The 20,986-nt window shown below is 31.2% G+C and overlaps 2 protein-coding genes across 2 annotated transcripts; one reads left to right on the forward strand and one right to left on the reverse strand.

Moving 5' to 3' along the window:
* Positions 1-480: 480 nt before the first annotated feature.
* Positions 481-3,858, forward strand: LOC148303930 (uncharacterized). Its single transcript, XM_088269118.1, has 5 exons — positions 481-766; positions 1,529-1,741; positions 2,214-2,352; positions 2,534-2,669; positions 3,477-3,858. Exons 1-5 carry the CDS (start codon positions 620-622, stop codon positions 3,718-3,720), a joined length of 879 nt encoding a protein of 292 aa, XP_088125244.1. The 5' UTR covers positions 481-619; the 3' UTR covers positions 3,721-3,858.
* A 1,290-nt stretch (positions 3,859-5,148) lies between these two features.
* On the reverse strand, positions 5,149-20,841 carry niki (nimA-like kinase). The gene is made up of 15 exons (XM_088269104.1): positions 20,796-20,841; positions 19,543-19,699; positions 17,658-17,840; positions 14,726-14,864; positions 13,636-13,764; positions 12,885-13,120; positions 12,694-12,818; positions 12,037-12,154; positions 11,808-11,935; positions 11,102-11,237; positions 10,038-10,194; positions 9,208-9,372; positions 7,356-7,453; positions 7,057-7,243; positions 5,149-5,214 (listed from the first exon to the last, which is right to left on the reverse strand). Exons 1-15 carry the CDS (start codon positions 20,839-20,841, stop codon positions 5,149-5,151), a joined length of 2,070 nt encoding a protein of 689 aa, XP_088125230.1.
* Between the last annotated feature and the right edge of the window lie 145 nt (positions 20,842-20,986).

The raw sequence follows: 20,986 nt of genomic DNA on the forward strand, positions 1-20,986 counted from the left end.
ATATTAAGTTATTATAGATTTTGTTTTTGTGGACTATATTTTGGATGGAGGTAAGCTTAGAAATTTTGTGACTTAAATTTTACCTACAGTTCCGAGATTATATTATATGTTTTGAATAACATACAATAGATTCGAACATAAAGAGTCTTCGAGATAGAATAAGAAACGCCAGGATCAGTGAAATATGCGAGATTGAAGATGTCGTAAGGTGGGGAAGGCAACGAAGGATACAATGGTATGCGCATGTGAGGATAATGGAACCATCCAGACTCCCCCCCCCCCCCACATCGCACTGTACGGCCAACCCCATGGTAGACGACTCCCGGGCAGACCACCAAGAGATGGGTCGATAGCTGGGAATCGACATCGCAGGAGGCTAATCACTCAAAAACAGGCCACAAGGCCTACACTAAGGTGAAGAAGAAGAAGTTATGAATAATCTGTGGCTCAGAGCCTTTAAATGAACGCAGTCCGCAGAGTGATCCACTGACATTCATGTGTCATATTGATATTGACAAACAAAACTGTCAAAAGTCAAAAGCAATCAAAGTCAAAACTGGTCAAAAGTCAGTACTAAGAGTGGAGTACATATTCCGTTGCTTAGATTTATTTATTAAATATGTGGCATCATGTGACAGATGAAGACAAACAATCATATTACTTTAAATATAGTAATAATAATAATTACTATTATTTTCATGTAACCAATTTTATTGAATTATGGGAATTAGTGCTATCAAATGCCGATTTGTTTTCCCTTATACAGGTTCGATTATCATTATTTATTTCTTATAGCAAAGTAATAATTTAAACTATTAACCATTTTTACACTAAAATAAAGCTGTTAGTTTCATTGCTTTGAAATATTAATCAGAGTGCTAATCTGCACTATTCACGCATTTATGAATATTATGATTTTATCCGTTATAGTGCTGAGCTTATTTTCACATATTTTGCATACATTGCTAATTGCTTTTCATCATCACTACTTGACAAATTTGACATTTTGTAGGTAGAAATAAAAAACTTTTACTTAAAAAAATACAAAAATCAATGTCAAATTCACAGCAAAATAATTTTAAATGGTTATTTATAAATGTACATAAATATAAATGTACATAAATAAATCCGCCTCCGTAGTGTAATGGTCAGCACGCTCGGCTACCGTTCTGGAGGTCCCGGGTTCGATTCCCAAGGGGGGTAAAATAAATATAAGCAATTTTTTCACTGTAATATTTATTCAATATTACCATGGACTGGTACCTGAAGCGGAGGGCTGATCACCTTTCCTTCATGTGTAAACGATCAAGATAACACTGCGTTTATATGACACAGTGCCCTATGCACCATTGGGGTGCGGATAAGGGTTTTATTATTATTATTATTATATTTGTAGATAACGGTCAGTTGATTACACTGAATATCTCAAAATTGTCAAAATGTAGTTAGAGCACTTTACATGGGGCACGTCGATACGATACATATAAGTATGTGTTTAAATCTTTTTTATGTTTTTTTTCTTTAACAGGACAACAATCCTCTACTCGATGTAGACAATGCAGCCTTGGTGAAGAGTTGCATCGACATGCTTTGTGAAAGTTTAAAAGAAAAACAAACTAAATCATCCGTACTTGTTGTCAATGATCCAAACTCTAAACATGCTTTATTGAATATTAAATTACTGAGGGGAAAATTTCCTTTCAAAATAAATTTAAAACTAAATTTATCATCACCCTTAAAAGTGAGTATTTTTATATTGCACCTAATGATATCGCTCATTACTTTCAACAATGTCATATATCAAAAATTGTCAATTTTCAGTTGTGCATGTTTTCGGAATGCCCATAAAATGTACTATTTCCCAGCAAAAGCAGCATATTTTAACACATAATATTTACCCGCTACAGGGCAGAAAATGTTGTATTTGTATTTTGAAGAAAAGGTATTGTTTAATTATTTTTTTAAATATGCTAAATATTTTTCAAATGGAGAAAAAACATTCAGGTTTTACCCAAAAAGATCTATTGCACAGTAATGGTTTAAGAAGTGGCTTGATATTTTTTTAAATACTATATTATATTATATTTTTAAACTTTGAAACAATCTCCTGAAAAATCATGTTTTTTGATATATGACGTTGTTGAAAGGAGTGAGCGATATGTTTATTTGTTTGTTAATATTGATTTTTTAACTATCAACTTTTTTTTCTACAGTTCTTTGAAGAAGTTACAGTTCCATTGATGACGAATGTGAAGGAATTGTCTGACAGTGAACATCACCTGAAACAGTGTTTGCAAAAAAAAGATATTGAGATCTCAGATTACAAATCAGAGGGAGCAAAATTATCATTGAGTATGCACAAGTTTTTAGTTTCATTTTCAAACAATCAATAATTAATTACGCCTTTCTAAATTCAGAAATAAGCGATATTGTAGACCTTGTGGCGAAAATACCAATGAAATATATTTGATTATTTAATTTAGGAAAAAATATATGTAATGTATTTATATTTGATTGCAAATTCTTGTTACAGAACATCTAGAAACAATCACTTTTAATGAGAAAGACCATATCGACATGTTTACACCATCGCATCGATCCTTCCTTTCTGCCAGCAATATTTCATTAATCTTATCCCAAAGAGAAGTTCATAAGATAGCCTCTAATACGTAAGTAAACTAACCAGCTTGCAGTGAAAATCATGATTTACATAAGTAGGGCGCTTGTTCATTTCCCGGAATCCCGTGTAATTCCGAGTAATTTTACCGTCAGGCACGTCAGTTAGCATTTTAAAATGACAATTGGCTTGTGCTTTTGTCCGTCTTTCTTCGGATCGGAGCTCTTGATCGGTGCGTGAACACGTTGCGCGTAAATTTGATCACGCTAAACTGTCGAAGTCGCTTTCATTTTTCAAAACCGGACTGCCGGACGGTGAAATCCCGTGTAGTGGAGAAACGCCCGTACTGTAATGAGTAGCGCAATTAGCTACTGTGTCCATGATGTCCCGGGTTTGGTTTAATCACTTTATCTGTGATTGAAAATTCTGGTGATACACAATTCTTTGACACACAATATAACTATATTTTATTTATTGTTTCGGCATTAACTTTGTGGTAAGACATGTTACAATGATTAAAGAAAACACTTAGTTTTTTACCACTTGAGTTTTATTATAGACTACATGTTTCAGAAGTTAAACTTCCATCATTCAGGTCTGTATAATAACTATACAGACCTGAATGATGGAAGTTTAACTTCTGAAACATGTAGTCTATAATAAAACTCAAGTGGTAAAAAACGAAGTGTTTTCTTTAATCATTACAATATAACTACATGCATGTAGATACTGTATGTCTACAGATTTTTTTTAAAAATGATAAATTACATTCTGTTTCAGTTACATGTCCTTTCTGAAGTAATGCTTTTTTAATATCTGATACTTTTGTTATGTGATTAATTTTTTACCTTATTTTTAGTTCTACCAATGATGAATGTAATGTGAAATTGGAATCAACAATATCAGAAGATTCAATGGAGGATGAACAATGTGAAATTAAACCAAATATATTCCATGAAGATTTGAAACGTAAACTTGAAAGTAAAGTAGCTCTATCTGATGACGCACTTCCAATAAACAAGAAAGATTATCCCAATCAGGATAACATTGGTCATTCTATTCCAGAAAAAAGGAAAAAGAAAAAACTCTTAAATTTGATTTAGCGATCGCAACATAGTCTGGACATCCAAAAGTGGACACATATTTATGTGCAATATCCAATAACCATTGAACTTATTTTATTTGTGTATAAATTACATATAATGCAATTAATAATACATGTAATATACATATTCATTATACTGAACATTATATGTGCAATATGCAATAATTGATTAACTTATTTTATTTTTTGTATAAATTTTATAAAATACAATTAATAATAAATGTAATAAACATATTCATTTTACTGAATTCCCCATTTACATAGTAGATATGTTCCATGCGGTGCTGTATAAAAAAAACATGTAAAAAAAGAATACTAAAATAATAATAACAAAAAAAAATGGTGGATCGGTTTCCTTGTATAAAAATTAAATCAGGATATCAAAAAATTTAATTCATTATTGCTTATTATATCTTGATTTCGATGATGTCGTCCGCCTCCGTAGTGTAATGGTCAGCATGCTCGCCTACCGTTCTGGAGGTCCCGGGTTCAATTCCCAGGGGGGTTTAATAAATATAAGTGATTTTTTCACTCTAATATTTATTCAATATTACACTGGACTGGTACCTGAAGTGGAGGGCTGATCACCTTTCCTTCATGTGTAATCGATCGAGATAACACTGCGTTTTTATGAAGCAGTGCCCTATGCACCATTGGGGTGCGGTAAGGGATTTATTATTTATTATTATATCTTGATTTTGTACAAAAAGTACTTTAAATTAAGAAAGGTCTGTTGAGATGGTTTAGGCATGTGTATCGAATGAATGAAGAAGAATAGTAAAACAAATTTATGAGGCGAATGTGGTTGGTAATAGAAGCAGAGGAAAACTTGGCATTATCAAGTATTTTAAATACTTGAAAGTGGTCAGGCCAGGAGTACGAATAATCGGCAGGTATGTACGAGGGATCCATGAATATGGAAGAGGCAAAGATTGTTTGTAAAGACAGATTGATGTGGGGTTCTATTCTCTCCGACTACTCCTGCGGTGAAGTGGCATGATGTTTAGTTAGTTAGTAGTTTCATCTGCCTGCTTCAGCAAAGTACAGACCAGTAAGTACATGCAAGAGATGTAGGAAATTCCAAATTTTTGTTACGGATTGTTAATTTTTTTTTTCTTCTCTTTTTTGCACTGTGTTATTTTGAAATTTATTTAAAAAGGGAGTTCAGTGTATTGTATACCAAAACAACTCCATTTATGATTTTAATTTGATTTCACTTCCAGGAGTGATAATTATAAGGCTGTTTATCGTTTTAATAATTGCTGACAAGACCGGGAAAGAAGAATGAAATAAAGATGAAAAAATACTGTAATTTATTTTATTGATTTGTGTTTTATTGTGTTCATATTACTAGTGTACCATACATATATTAAAGTCTTACATATTTTTTGAGGGACTGCAAAATTAAATAATATTTTATATGACATTACTTAGCATGGCCAGTCCAAGAATATTTTGATAGTGCAATGTCCGCTCTTAGCCAATCGGGAAGCTGGAAAATTAAAATAGTTATTTTAAAGGTACATATATACATATTTTATAGTACTCACTTTTATGAAACTCGATAGAGTTTTCAAAAATTATTTACACTTTTATGTTTATTTGGCTTTTAAAAATAATTTATGTCCTTCGTCTTATAAACTTATTATGTTTAAATTCTTAATTCGTACAATCAAAGTTCCCTTTTATTTGTTTGACTTAGAATGGGGACTTACCTTAGTTAGTCAAACAACATTATTATTTATACATAAACTGACCATTTATTTTTGTCCTCAAAACGGGACATCTACCAATTTTTACAAAATAGTATGTATATTCAAGAAAACATGTATTTTTTCATAGTTTTTGTGTATTAACCTTTTCCACTCTGACCATTTTTTCTCATAACTGATCAGCTACTCTGATCAAAAAAATGTGACATTTTTCTACCATTAAAATAAATATTTTGGTTCTCTATTTTTGGAACACTCTGTCTGGCAATTCGTATGACCATTCGTTTTTATAACTGAACTTGAAAGTGTAACTTTCATCTTTATTTCTTTCATTTCAATTTCTGTTATTTTAACTACTAACACTAATATCAAAAAATTTAAAAATATAATAGCTCCACAAAACGAAAAAATATGGTCACAAAAAGTGGGAGTATCCTTGGAGAACCGTCATAAATTAATGATAACGACTGACTGTCCCAAAAAATATTAGCGTATGACAAATATTCTTTCACCTAAAATGATAATCTATTTTTCCTAGATTATATCTAAGTAATGGAAAGTTTTATTGAAAAAATGTTGGTTAATTCAACATGTTGCGATGATTAACCGCATTTAACTCAAATATTTTTTGGTAGAATATACTTGGGTGATAGAGAAATCAATGATTAAACTATACCTGCGCCGGGCCAGACGTTGTGGCCCACGGAGCTGCCTACTAGAATCATACGGGCCAGAATGTCTGGCCTACAGAGTGGTAAGAGTCAATAAAAAGAAAAGGAATGTTGATAAACAAAATAAGAGGAATAAATAATATAAATATGAAAAAATTATGTTGTTTTATATATTTTTTTGATGAACAAATTTTCTTAAGTATAAATAGGGTTGCTTGTAAATAAGAATAGAATTCTTATTTAAAAGCAAACCAACTAAATTATGTCTTTGCGCATGACACACTAGCCATCTATTGTAGCCATATGCACCGAAATCAAGCTGGGATTTGTTCAGCAAAGTTATATGAAACGGCTATGCTACAAAATACTGTCGTTTTTTGCACTTTTTTAAAAATTGTTAAGGTGTGTTGCTCTTTTTCTGAAAACGGGACATATCGACGTCCCAAAACTTAACTTGGAGACAGCGAGACAGACTATCTAAAATTGGGACGGTCCCGTTCAAAACGGGACGTATTGTCACTTTATATATACACACACAACATACTTATCAAAATTATAAATAATGCTCCGATTGAGTCTCTTGAAAAAGTACAAATTTTGTGCTGTGATGTTGTTCTTGCAAACGAGCATTTAGTTCTTGCAGTTTTGCAAATTTTTCTTTTTTATAAAGTTCAATATTAGCAAGTGTTTTTGCCTAGGCAAAAACACTCGCTAATATTGAACTTTATTCTAGAATTTTCTAGAATTTTCACTCATGAAATACATAAAATTATAGTAACTTTAAACATAAAGAGTATATCCACTCATGAGTAGGCATAGGCTTTAAAACTTCAAAAGTTAAAGCCTGAGTAGGGTCGTGATAAGCGGTGTTGCATAAGCCATAGCTAGATTTCAGAGTCACTTGGATATTAGGTAATTTAAAAAAAAAGGTTCAATATTCCTTGAACTTACCGGACCAATTGAATCGCAGTCTTGATTGATATTTTCACTTTTCATATCTCCTTTGTCTTCAGATTGAAGGGTAGTATTGAGAGGTGCTGTTGTATTTACTAAAACTAATATACTATGTGCAAGGGGACACAACTCTTCCAATGTAAGATAAGATCCAGTGCTTATTTGACTTTGAGATGAATAAAGCCTATATAATAAAAAGTCATATTAGTTTTTACATTTAGAATCTTGCTTTATAAATATTCTTGCGTGGTACTGAAAAAATTATATAAATTTTACAAATATATATTTATGCTTACGCAAGTAGCCTTATTGGTTTCTTTATTATTTCTGGAAAAAATGTAGAAGTTAAATATTTTGTGAACAAACTAGTTGAACTTCCGGATAACCCAGCACCCTGAAAATAATAAGTTAACACATAAATCTGTTATTCCTGGTTTTTTTATGTTCTAAATATACGTGAAATCAAAATCCAAAGCATAAACTTCACTCGAAAAAATACTTGCCTACTCTGATATTGCTCCTTTTGATGTTTTGTAAAAAATTCTTTAAAATACACGAAAACATCATCTATCACGAAATCATCAGATGATTTCGTGTATTTGGGTAGTATGTTTTCTAGGGATGGAAAGATTGATAAAGACATAGAAAGGAGAGTGAATGCTGGGAACAAAGTGAATGGTGCACTGAAATCAGTTATAGCAAATAAAAACCTATCAGCGGAAGCTAAGCTGGCAGTGCACAACGGAGTCCTGGTTCCAACTCTAATGTATGGAAGTGAAACATGGAGTTGGCAAAAAAAGGATAAAAGTAGACTGAATGCAGTCGAAATGCGATCTCTCAGAAGAATGTGCGACAAAACGATGTATGATAGATGTACGAATAGTAAAATAAGGAAGGAATGCAAAGCTGAGATAAGCATTATCGATAAAATTAAGAAAGGTGTGTTGAGATGGTTTGGACATGTAGAACGAATGAGTGAGGAAAGAACGGTAAAACAAATTTATGAGGCGAATGTTAGCGGGAAAAGAAGCAGAGGAAGACCGAGAAAAACATGGCACGATCAGGTATGCCAAATACTTGAATGTGGTCAGGTTAGGAGTCGTAACAATCGGCGGGTATGTATGAGGAGATGCATGAACGTGGAAGAGGCGAAGAATGTTTGCAAGGACAGAGTGGTGTGGCGCTCTATTCTCTCTGCCTACCCCTGCGGGGAAGCGGCGTGATGGTTAGTTAGTTATTCTTCAAAATATTCAGTACATTATCTTATTTTTATAATCCTCATCCATACCCAATGGTGCATAGGGTACTGTATTGTATAGAAAAGTGTTATCTTGATCGTTAAATACATGAACGAAAGGTGATCAGCCCTCCGCTTCAGATAAATATTGGAGTAAAAGATCATGTATATTTATTTTGATCCCCCTGGAAATCGAACCCGGGACCTTTAGCACGGTATCCAAACGTGCTGACCACTACATTATGGAGGGGGATGATAATCAATATATACTTTTATTATAAAATAAAAAATTGCAATAAATTATTATTACAAAGTGATAAATTAACTTATCTTATTGGAATATTTAATTCTTGTTTTATCTTTGTTTGATCACAATTATATTTGGGGTACCGCTATTCATAAAAGAAAAACATCTCCGAGACAAACACTTTTAGAATTATAGTAATTCCATCGTAAACAATTATAAATTTAAACATGTTCAATCACTAATTTAAAAATAAAACAGAAATATTCATTTGTTATACTTTTCACATAATTGAACATAACAATTACATGGTTTACATCAATTAAACATGTTTGCGAATCCAGGGTAAACTTAATTATTTATATATTTTATTTTATTATTTTATTTGTTCGGGAATTGTACAGCTTTAAATTTAAAAAAGTATATATTAAAAAATAGTTACATTAAAAGTAATAAACATTACATTACATTAATAAAAACAAAGCCAATTAAACAATTCCACATTTATGTTATAATAACTATTAAAATATTAAGAGATAAAAAAAAGAGTGGGATTGTGTGTGTGTGTGTGTGTGTGAGGAAGGGAGTAAAAGGGAGTATATTCTTAAAATAATTCATGAGAAGTATGACTAATCTAACTAAATGTTAAATACATAATTCAACTCACTGATTCCTTGTGTGACAGATTCCCTTGAGACCAAACTCCACTAGACTCTTTACTATCTTCTGATGTCTTGGAAAAGTTTCCTCTTACGCCATATCTTGTGCCCCATAATAGAATATAATTATCACCTGTTCCTACCACCGTATATGATGGACCACATTTAACCATCTAAAAATACATCATGTACTAGACATACTCGTAAATAAGGTATAGGCTCATGAATTCAGACAACTTTGATCAAAATTTTGCTATAAAAACATTATAACATTCTAATATCTCCATTGATTTTTTCTGAACACGTTGTTTGTGGGAAACTTTTAAAATGAGCGGGAGACACTTATAAGAGTTCTATTTGCTTTCTTTTGGTAGAGTGTGAGACACCAAAAATATTATACAGATCAGAATAGGGTTTGCGGTTAATTATGATTAGGTTACTTGTGAATAGTATGCAACCCTTATAAGTATACTAATTAGGGTTGCGGTTGATGAAAAAACTGCCCGCAAACAATGTGTTTAAAACTAAATAATTTTTTCGAGTTCAACAAAATATTTCAACCTTGTTAATTATTACTTTTATACTTCATTCATTCTTGCGTTCATTCTTGTGATGCATTTAATATCATTATAATACATTAAGATTTCAATATTTAAGTTTTAAGGTGACCTCATTTAACATTGTTTTGTTCAATTGAATTGTTGGATTGTAAATCTCGTATTAAATTGGCCATTCTATATCAACTAAATTATGTGCATAAATAGTTCCTTTTCACCATGGTCCTCTGAGGGATATAATGTAGTATATAGAATTAAATAATTAATTTTTCAAAACATACCTTTATTTCAATATTATCTAGTTCACTAACTCTTGTAGGAGGAAAGTGTGTTGATATCTTAGATGATACATAGGAGTCGTGGGGAAGGCCAGTTGTATATAAGACTATATCTCCATCAGCTAGCTTTACAATCATAGCACAGTGGACTATTCCTACACTGCAATCAAGAACAGCTCCCGGAATCGACTTAACTTCTCTCTATAATTTAATAATAATAATAATAAAACCCTTATCCGCACCCCAATGGTGCATAGGGCACTGCTTCATATAAACGCAGTGTTATCTCGATCGATAACACATGAAGGAAAGGTGATCAGCCCTCCACTTCAGGTACCAGTCTAGTGTAATATTGAATAAATATTAGAGTGAAAAAAATCACTTATATTTATTAAACCCCCCTGGGAATCGAACCCGGGACCTCCAGAACGGTAGGCGAGCATGCTGACCATTACACTACGGAGGCGGACGAACTCTATAATTGAAACAAGAGACAAATAATAATAATAAATCACTTTAACGTAATCAAACATTTTTTAAATTTATTTTTAGTTTGTTATTTTTTTATGAATTATTATATGTAGTTTTAAAAAAATCAATTACTTGGGGACTAAGGGGTTTATGTTTGTTTATGGAATTATTAAATAATTAAGATATTTAGTTTTATTTTAGAATAGTTACCATGCTTTTAATAACAAGATCATTATTAATATTTTGTATTGAAAATCTTGTATTTTTTGTCAGAGCCAATTTATTGTGAATATTCCAACCGCAAGCAATAATTTTAGCTTGAGATGTGATTGCTACTGTTGCATCTCCACCGCAATGGACAGAAATTATTCTTAATCCAGAGAAATCTATTTTTGTCGGTGTATAACTGAAAATGAGTTACAATTATTATATACCAATGAGCATGACTGTAATTAATCCAATATGTGGGTACCATAAACCACAAGATCTATTCCATTTTAGAATTCTACATAGTTTATAATGCATTTCATGTTCATATTTTATCTGATTTTAGGTGACATAGCCAATCTTATGAGTTTAAAAAAAGTGTTGTGTACATGTTGTCCAATAATTTTTGCGCGGTCTGTCCTTTGTCACCTCTTCCCCACAAATAGAGTTGGTGGTCTGAAGTAAGACCTGCCACATGTCCTGTTCCACAACTTACACTCTTTATGCGTTCCTTGGATAAAGATTCTGAAACAAAAAAGTATAATTATAATTCCGGCATGCCTCAGCAATGGGTGCAATATTTTGTTAACAAAATGTAATATTATAAACTTATAATCAAAACATAATAATTAATTACATTTTTAATAATAATTTTATCATTTATAGCTCACAAATGGCTACAATATATTTATTTTATAATTCATATTATTTTTTGACATCTCATCAAAGATGAAGAAGAATATGGAAGTCTGGGCATTTACGGGGTTGTCGACCGTCGTAGACTGGTTTAAGTGATCACTTTAAAATTGGTTCATAGATATAGAACTTCCAAGAATTTGAGTACTGTGGTTGTCAATAATACGTAGAATTGGTGAATGTACACGTGTGTAAAGTGATCACTTAAACTAGCCTATGACGGTCGTCAGCCCAGTAAATGCCCAGACGTCCATATTCTTCTTCTTTGATGAGATTTCAAAAAATAATATGAAAAATACTCCTATAATTGGAGTTAATCCCGATTTGTGAACAAGTATTTGGACACACTCAAAATTTTGTAATTATTTTATAATTCTTTGTGAATTTTTATCTGTATACCTATAAGATTTGGTGTAGAGCAATCTTCGTAAGTTCCATGTCCTAATGCTCCATGGGAACCATTTCCACAAGAGTATACATTTCCCGCTTCTGTGAGAAATATACTAAAAGTTTCACCAGCACCAGACCTGGTGGATAGAAATTATAAAGTAAAAAACAAAGTTTGTATGATTTATTCTACAAACTATATTTTATTATAGAGCTATAGCTCTGTATTTCATGTACGTACATTATAATGTGTTTTCCAACCAATGAATCGACCATAGTGGGATATTGCACCCACTGTCTTATGTCACCTATTCCAAGTTGTCCATGGCTTCCATCTCCCCATGTGTAAACAATGTTTTCTTTAATATGTAATGAACAAATGCATATTTAACTATATTTTTTAAATATTATATTATATATGGGTCATTCCAATATAACAATTGTTAGAATCATACACATTCTGAATTATTTTTTGGCCCATATACACCATTTAAATACTAGGCGGTAGTATTTTTCATTAATTTTATTTAAAAAATCATTTTTAAAGTGACTAGTGATCATAGCAAAGATCAGCCAGTGAATTTGAGGTGTAGTTGTAAACAAACTCTTCAAATTATAAATTATCTGATATAAATTTTAAAATACAATTACAATAAGAACAAAGGCAAAACGATAAACGATAGTATACTAATAAATTGTTATAAAGGTATTTTTTTAGCAAATTTAGAAAATATAGCCATTGCTTTGTCCCAAAACTTTACTTGGGGACAACGGGACAGGCTATCTTAAAACGGGATGGTCCCGTTCAAAACGAGACGTATGGTCACTTTACGTAAACAGCATGTGTCATCAGTTCATACAAAACATTTAATTTTCTGATTAATATACTCACACCTACCATCTGTCACGGCTATGAAATGATTAAATCCTGTCGTAATATGCAATATTTTTGATCTTGGTGGTGTTTGAATTGGATAAACATTTACATTTTTCTCACATGATTTGACTTGGTATATAATGGATCTGAAAAAAAATACTTGTTAATAATAAATAAATTCACTATATCTTTCAGCAATTTTTTTTACTGACCTTTCTCTATTAGTGTTATTTCCAGTCACAAGATTTGATAAATTGGCCGTGGAATTGCTGTTGAGTGGGTCAATATAAACATATCCATTTGAACCCAAATGCAACATTATACTGGGAATAGTAATTTCAAGCACTTGATTTGCTGTAGGACGTTTTTCAGGTTCCATATTTAACAGTTCTTTAACCAAAAAATTTAGTTTTTCGGAATATCCAGGTGGGATAGGTTTAAAATCACCCTTGAATTACGCAAAACAAACAATCACTATAATTACTTATGTTTAACGTACATATTTTTTTTTATTTAAAGAGAAATTTTCTGTTTTTTATTATTGACACAAATATTTCAATTTCATATTTATGTGATCCTAAGCGGCTCATTATTAGAAATATGTATCAAATTGTGGTAGAGGGGTTCGAACCGAGAAACTCTGACTTAAAAATCCGCGACACTAACCACGGGACCACAACCCGACACACATGTATTTTTTACTTTACAAAGAATAGTAGTGTAATGATATTTAACAATTTCAATTGTATTACACTTTCATTACATTTTGGGTAAGTGTAAAATTTTATATATATTACAGAGTGGATAAAGTGATCACTTAAACCAGGCAATGCCAGGTTACAAACCTTGTAAATTCTCAGACTTTCATATCCCCATCTCAATAGACTTTGAGATGGGAATCTAGATCTGGCATCATTATTTATCATATTATAAAAAATAATGAAACAATAAATTACATCTCACCTTCATAATTTTATTTACCAATGCCGGGAGACTAGATGCTTGAAAAGTTTTGTGCAGGCAGCAAATCTCATACAAAATACACCCCATTGCCCAAATATCTGACTTTTCATTATAATCCTTCCCTTCGCACTACAATATAAAAATTGAGAATCAAGCAAATAACAGGGATACATTTTTATGTATTACATAAACATATGTGGGGAAAATATACTTAGAAAAACATATATTATAATAGATATTTTAGTTTTAGTAAGTGTTTGAGGAGATAATTGAATTCATAAATAATTATGAATCTTCTGACTTCTATGTGCATGCGTGGTGTGTATAACACCACATCAGATTGATGGGGTGTTTAATTGATACAATTTATTGGTTGTGTTATTTGTATTATACTACATATGTTTATTTATATGTGTAGATCTAAATAATGGTATAAGAAACAACTACTATGCGTATCATGTCAGGTTTCCCTGACTTAGACTATCACTGAGTAATTGTCCTTGTCTTGGGTAGCTCTAAATAGTGCCTCGACAGACCTGATTCACGTCCAATCTCATATATTCCGGAGCCAGGAGATTTGTCTGCTGCTTTAAATGTATATACCATATCGCTCACTCCTTTAAACAACATCATATATCAAAAATCGTCAATTTTTAGTTCTGCATGTTTTCGGAATGCCCAGAAAATATACTATTGTATATCCCAGCAAAAGTGGCATATTTTTAACTTAATATTTACCCGCCACAGGGTAAAAAGTATTGTTTTTGCATTTTAATGAAAATGTATGGTTTAATTATTTTTTTATATATACTACATATTTTTCACATGGAGAAAAAACCTTCAGGTTTTACCTAAAAAGATCTGTTGCACTGTAGAAAATTCAATAAGTGTCTTGTATTTTTTTTAATACATTGTATTATATTTTAAACATTAGAAACATTCTCCTGAAAAATCAAGTTTTTTGATATATGACGTTGTTGAAAGGAGTAAGCGATATATAAACATACATATGGTACATTAGAGGATAAGGACAAAGGCAAACATATGATTGCGTGTATCAAAAATAAATTTACAAATAAAATATTCTTACCATTTCGGGACTGATGTAGTATGGAGTCCCTAATACGGTTTGAGCTTGGGCGTTCGTCGTTAATACCTTGGAAATTCCAAAGTCACCTATTTTTACATTTCCAACAGCATTCATAAAAACATTAGCAGTTTTTAAATCCCTGAAATGAATAGTTTGTGTTGAAATTTGTTAGAGCTAGAGAAAAAAATGTGGTAATAAGTGTAATTTTTATTTCTTTATTTCTTCTTCTTCTTCTTCTTTTTCCAGATCCTAAGGATCTGTTTGTGCCTCCGCTTGTAGCTCTTGGGATGTTGACTCCCAGCTGTCTTTCCACCTTTTCTTTATTTGATAAATATATATATCTTTACAAATTCAATTCTAAACTATTTTATTTACAATATTCCTTGTTAAAATCATATAAATGCACGTATCACACCATTTATTGGTGAGAGAAAAAAAAACAAAACCCATGGGTACAATTAAAATTTACTACATATTGTTATAAATATATTACAACATTTTGAGGGTGTCCAAATACTTGTCCACAAATCTGGAGTTTCTGCTCAATAAAAAGCTTCTTTCATTCGCCTCGTAGATGCCAGACTTCCATATTCTTCTTCATCTATATTGAGATTTCAAAAAAATTATATGTAAAATTACTCCTATAATCAGAGATAACCCAGATTTGTAAACAAGTATTTGGACACACTCAAAATGTTGTAAATAAATTAAGTGGTCAAATTACAAGCAAAAATAATAAAAATAGAGACACAGTTGTAGAAAGGTGTGCGATGAAAAATATTGACGTTGAAAAAGGGCACCGAGTTTTTTTACCGAGTAATCATTTTGGAAATCTATGATCGAAGCCAATGTTTCCCAATAAGTGTACCCCCAAGGGTACATACAAGGGTATTTATGAAGTTCCAGCATTGAGGGATGCGCGCGGCAATCTCTTGACTAAGATAATTGGATCACATTTGTCATTTAAAACTGATTTTCACCATAACTGTGTTAATAAATGTTTAACAAAAAAACTGATTTATATTTTTATGATTTCCATAATAAGGGGTACGCAAGTTTGAGGCCTTTCTTGAAGTGGTACGCAAGAAAAAACTATTTGGGAACCATTAATCTAAACCAGTGGTCGGTAACCTACTACCCGCGGGTAATTGAATAACCGACTACGACATTTTGAATTAACCGCAAAGAAAATATGATGATAATATTTTTTTGTTTATACAAAATTATTTATTCATTGAAAATAACAACAATTACTAAAGTATGGTAAATAAGTAATAATGATTTTTTATCACTTAATAATATAAGTAAATAAGTACAGATCATTTTTTTACGCTGTTATTATCGAATGAGAAGTGGCAACATTCCCTTACTGATGTGACACTATCAGTTTTCCCGCCAACACTTACTAGTGTTGTATTGGTTGTGTGGCGTCTATCAAATAATTATTTACCCTCTCAACTGCTATTTAGAAATAAACTAATAAAATGAAAATTTCAATATTGAATTCTTTGCCATGTCTCTGAAAAGGAATCCAAGCGAACAGTTTTTCAACGAATGTGCGGGAAAACGATGTATGATTAAAGTGACCATACATCCCATTTTGAACGGGACCGTCTAGTTTTTAGATAGCCTGAATAACATATTTTTTTCATATTTATATTATTTATTCCTCTAATTTTCTTTATTAAAATTCCTTTTCTTTTTATTAATACATAAAAACTATGAAAAATACGAGTTTTCTTAAATATACATAATATTACATAAAAATTGGTAAATGTCCCGTTTTTAGGACATAACTAAATGGTCACGTTATGTATAATAGATGTTTGAGTGATGATATAAGAAAGATGTGTTGAAATGTTTGTGCATGTGTATCGAATAAGTGAAAAAAAATAATAAAACAAATTTAAGAGGCGAATGTAGTTGGAAAAAGAAGCAGAGGAAGACCTGGGAAAACTTGGCATGATCGAGTATTTTATAAACTTAAAAGTGGTATTTTCACGAGTCTGAACAATCGGCGGGTATATATGATGTGATACTTGAATGCGGAAGAAGCGAAGATTGTTTGCAAAAACAATTGGCGTTGCGTTCTATTCTCTCTGCCTACCCTAGTTAGTTAGTTATATTTTGAAACTCATATTTGAAGCAATAACTTTGTGATATTCCATTTTATAATTAAAATATAACTTTTTTTTAAAATCACTTTGTGAAAAAAAAGTGAAATCGGTTAAGTATTGTACAATAGATGGTGTTTTAGTATATTAATCAGTCTAGAAAAAGAGTTAGCGGTTAGCTTTGAAACCGGTAAACATTATAACTAAGTTATAATAAAATATTTTGTCCGCCTTCGTAGTGTAATGGTCACCATGCTCGGCTACCATACTGGAGGTCCCGGGTTCGATTCCCAGGGGGGGTCAAATAAATATAAGTGATTTTTTCACTCTAATATTTATTCTTATGATATAACTTATTATATTGAGATTTATTACAATTATGAATGGGTAGAAATAAAATACTTGAAATAAATGTAAAACAAAAAAGTCAATATTATTGTACATCAAGATGTGCACCCTATTTTGTAGTTCCAAACTATTTAAGTTATGTCAAATTTTGTAATCCTTTACTGTCTGCCTCTGTAGTGTAATGGTCAGCATGTTCAACTACCGTGCTGGAGGTCCCGGGTTCGATTCCCAGGAGGGTCAAATAAACATGAATAAATACTAGAGTGATTTTTTCACTGTAGTATTCATTCAATACTACCCGGGACTGGCACCTGAAGTGGAGGGCTGATCACCTTTCCTTCATGTGTTAAAGATCAAGAAAATGCCTTTATATGATGCAGTGCCCAGTATGGAGTAGGATAAGGGTTTGAAGAAAGAAGAAAATATTTTAAAGTAAAGTTATATTTTAATTATAGTTTTATTTGGCTCACCTGTGCAGGATATTGTTAGCATGCATGTAGGCTATGGCAGAACATATCTGCTGGATCAAGCTGAGAACTTTCCTCTCGGGAAGAGGGGTTGTGGTGTTGGCCAACAACTGCGCCAAAGTTCCACCATCGGCGTATTCCATCTCTATCATCAGCATACCCTGGTGCTCGAAACTCCCTCCGTATCTTCGAACATTATTATAATTATTAAACCATATCCACTCCCTGGGTGGAGTCCACAAACTGCCTCCAGGCTTTTCTGTCGGCTGCCAGCTCCCTTACATCCTCCCAACTCAGATTCGCGTCCCGAAGTTCTGACGAGAACTGCCGACGAATTGTCAGCAGTGGTCGTCCTGAGCGGCGCGAACCTGATGCCTTGTAAAACAGGCAAGCTTGATTAAGGCTCTTGGGAGGCATACGGAGTACATGGCCAAGCCAACTGAATCGCCTTTTCTTGACGACAGTTGACAGTCTTCGAACATTAATATCGATTATATCTTACCAGCTTTTCAAAAATTTTGTGATATATTAAAAAAAAATCAAATACAAACTTTTTCATTTCAAAATATTTATTTTCAATTGGTCTGGGTGTTTGTGATGTATTTTTCACATTTACCTTCCCTATCCTTATTATCTTACCTGCAGACAAGCCTCTAATAGAGGCTTTGCGGGTTATTCTTTTTTTTTTTAAAACACTTTTTTAGTATCGTACCATATATCAAAAATATAATATAATAATAACGGTTATTGCAAAAGGAAACATATATTTTTCTTAAGTATTTATTACAATACGTCTACATTGATTTTTATTATATTTAAATGATTTTTTAAAGTAGCTTTCAGGCATTTTTGTTTCATTCATGTAATACATATTATCAAATTTAGGCGTATTCCACAATTAATATAGAAGTTTTTTTTTCTGATTTCTTCAAATTTTATTGGTAAAATTAGGATTAAAAAGTCTGGAAAATACTTGGTTACCTAATAATGGGTAATTTCTATCGCTTACGTCGTTATTTTTTATTTAATATGATATTAAAAAAGTGTTTTATTTTTAATTAAAAGGGTTGTATTTGAAATGAAAAAGGGCGCTAGTATAATTTTTTTAACTGTACCTATTCGTATTCGATTTTGCCCTGTAATGGCGATAGAATGGGTAACCAGCTATATTGATGGACTTGTTTTATCGAACATCGCGAACGGCGCGGCATTATGAAAACGGATGCTGCAACTTAAAATATCAGCTGCGGATGATTTAAAATATCAGTTGCCATATTAACAATAAAATACGAGTACCTACTTGAAAAATCAGGGTTTTATTTAAAAACTATGTGTGCTTGGAAATACGTTTCTGAGGCTCAGTCTGGTTTGATGGAAAGGGAAGAACAGAGAAAGCTATCATTTCTAACAAAAATAAATAATGTTAACAATGCTTTTAATGTACAAAATATATTTCTAAGAATCTTAATTTCACAAAACTCGTGGGTTAACAGTATATTAGCAACTGTCAAGAAACACGCCGTCCCCCATGAGTAATCTCAAGTTTTACGTGTGATTCTATATGTTCAACAGATGGCGCTGCCATTGAGGCAAAAAATACCACCTATTGCAGGCACATAGGCTATTTTCATTCCCAACCTCCCCTAGTAACATACTGATTTGAATAATTGTAATATTGAAGCGAGAAAATAAATAGACAATTTTCAGGCAGCAAAAACAAAATATATTAATTGTAACTTATAGCATTTCCTTTAATGGGTAGAACGTTTGACTACCGTGTTGAGGTCCCGGGTTTGATTTAATGGACCAAAATTAAAATCAGTTATTTTACTTTATTTGATCCATGCACCTATGATTGGAGAAAGTTGTTTAAAGGAAAATTTCTTACGCAATAATATTCGGATGGTTCAATGATGATAGGATGCCAACTTCATTGAGGGCCATTTTTCTTTCGGTGGGAGATAAATCTTGCATATTAATCTCCTTCAAAACGACCAATTTATCCGTTTCTAACTTTTTGTACAAAATAGCTGTACCAAATGCGCCTGAAAGTTTTTTTAAAAATGTTCAAATATACATAAGGATTATTTATTAAATATATCATAAAATAACTTAACATAATAAAATAGATCTAAGGTATCTTATTTTAATTTATTTAATCATCATGTTTAAAAGGTAAAAATCTCTTTATTAATCAATTTAGTCGGTCTTTTTTATTATAAACTAATCCATTTTACCAAGTTTTGAAGCACATTTTGAATATAAAATTCGTTAAGTTTGGAAAAATCTTATTTTTCACTGTCATATTACTATCTATGCGTAAAAATATATATAAAGCGTTTTTGAGGTGATTTTTTTTACGAAAACAGCACATATAAATTGGCCATCATTATGATTAATATCTATTTCATATAATTAATATTAAATTATCCTTCATGCTATGGGTTTCCAAAAATATCATTACAGTTTTCTATACGTAGCATATCGGCTGTCCAAATTTAAATCACAGTAAGGGACATTTTTTGTAGTAGGTTTTTTTTGCATTTATGGACTAAGTAGACTCTACTTAGTATGTTTCATAAAGATAATGTATTTTTATTTGTTCTTTTATTTATTTATTTCAAAGATACATACATTTTTATTTTTATTACTATACGTGTTACGGCTCTTTAGGCATGGCCTGTGTTGAGCCGAAATACTTACGTGTTAACACAATTTTTAATTTTTATTAAATTATTTTTTTTAATTATTTGACCAAATACATTACATACAATAGATACAATAACAATTTACAGTATAAAGGTTTATATTGTATTGACACGTTTTTTTTTAATATGTAAAATTCAGACGCGGAAAATCGTTAAATTTGTTAAGAAAAAATAACAATACTTATATTGGTACTGCTTATTAATTTACGTATAATGGGACTTCTAACCACTATATATATATATATATATATATATATATATATATATATATATATATATATATATATATATATATATATATATATATATATATATATATATATATATATATATATATATATATATATATATATATATATATATATATATATATATATATATATATATATATATATATATATATATATATATATATATATTTTTTTAATATTACCTTTCCCAACCACTCGAATTTTTTGATACTCCTTTAGGCGATCCATTTTTACAGTTTTCCTAGTGTCGGGGAGTTATTTCACCGTTTTCTTTATTAAAATTATTATTTATCTGAAAATAAAAGGTCATTAATTTTTATATAACTTATTTGTATTAAAAAGTAATCGATTCAAATCATTGATCGATTCTGAA

The sequence above is a fragment of the Brachycentrus maculatus genome, unplaced genomic scaffold (genome assembly GCF_059751285.1).
Source record: "Brachycentrus maculatus isolate JH-2025_06_01 unplaced genomic scaffold, ASM5975128v1 h1tg000339l, whole genome shotgun sequence".
NCBI classification, from domain to species: domain Eukaryota; kingdom Metazoa; phylum Arthropoda; class Insecta; order Trichoptera; family Brachycentridae; genus Brachycentrus; species Brachycentrus maculatus.

Bases quoted from the DNA above. Each gene is read 5' to 3' on its own strand.
- LOC148303930 (XM_088269118.1), top strand. From the start codon at position 620: ATGTGGCATCATGTGACAGATGAAGACAAACAATCATATTACTTTAAA. The intron at 767-1,528 runs GTTCGATTATCA...TTTCTTTAACAG, and splicing joins ATTTGTTTTCCCTTATACAG to GACAACAATCCTCTACTCGA. The intron at 2,670-3,476 runs GTAAGTAAACTA...CCTTATTTTTAG, and splicing joins CATAAGATAGCCTCTAATAC to TTCTACCAATGATGAATGTA.
- niki (XM_088269104.1), bottom strand. From the start codon at position 20,841: ATGGATCGCCTAAAGGAGTATCAAAAAATTCGAGTGGTTGGGAAAG. The intron at 13,121-13,635 runs GTGAGATGTAAT...GCGTAATTCAAG, and splicing joins TGGTAAATAAAATTATGAAG to GGTGATTTTAAACCTATCCC. The intron at 5,215-7,056 runs GTAAGTTCAAGG...TTAATTTTCCAG, and splicing joins ACTGCGATTCAATTGGTCCG to CTTCCCGATTGGCTAAGAGC.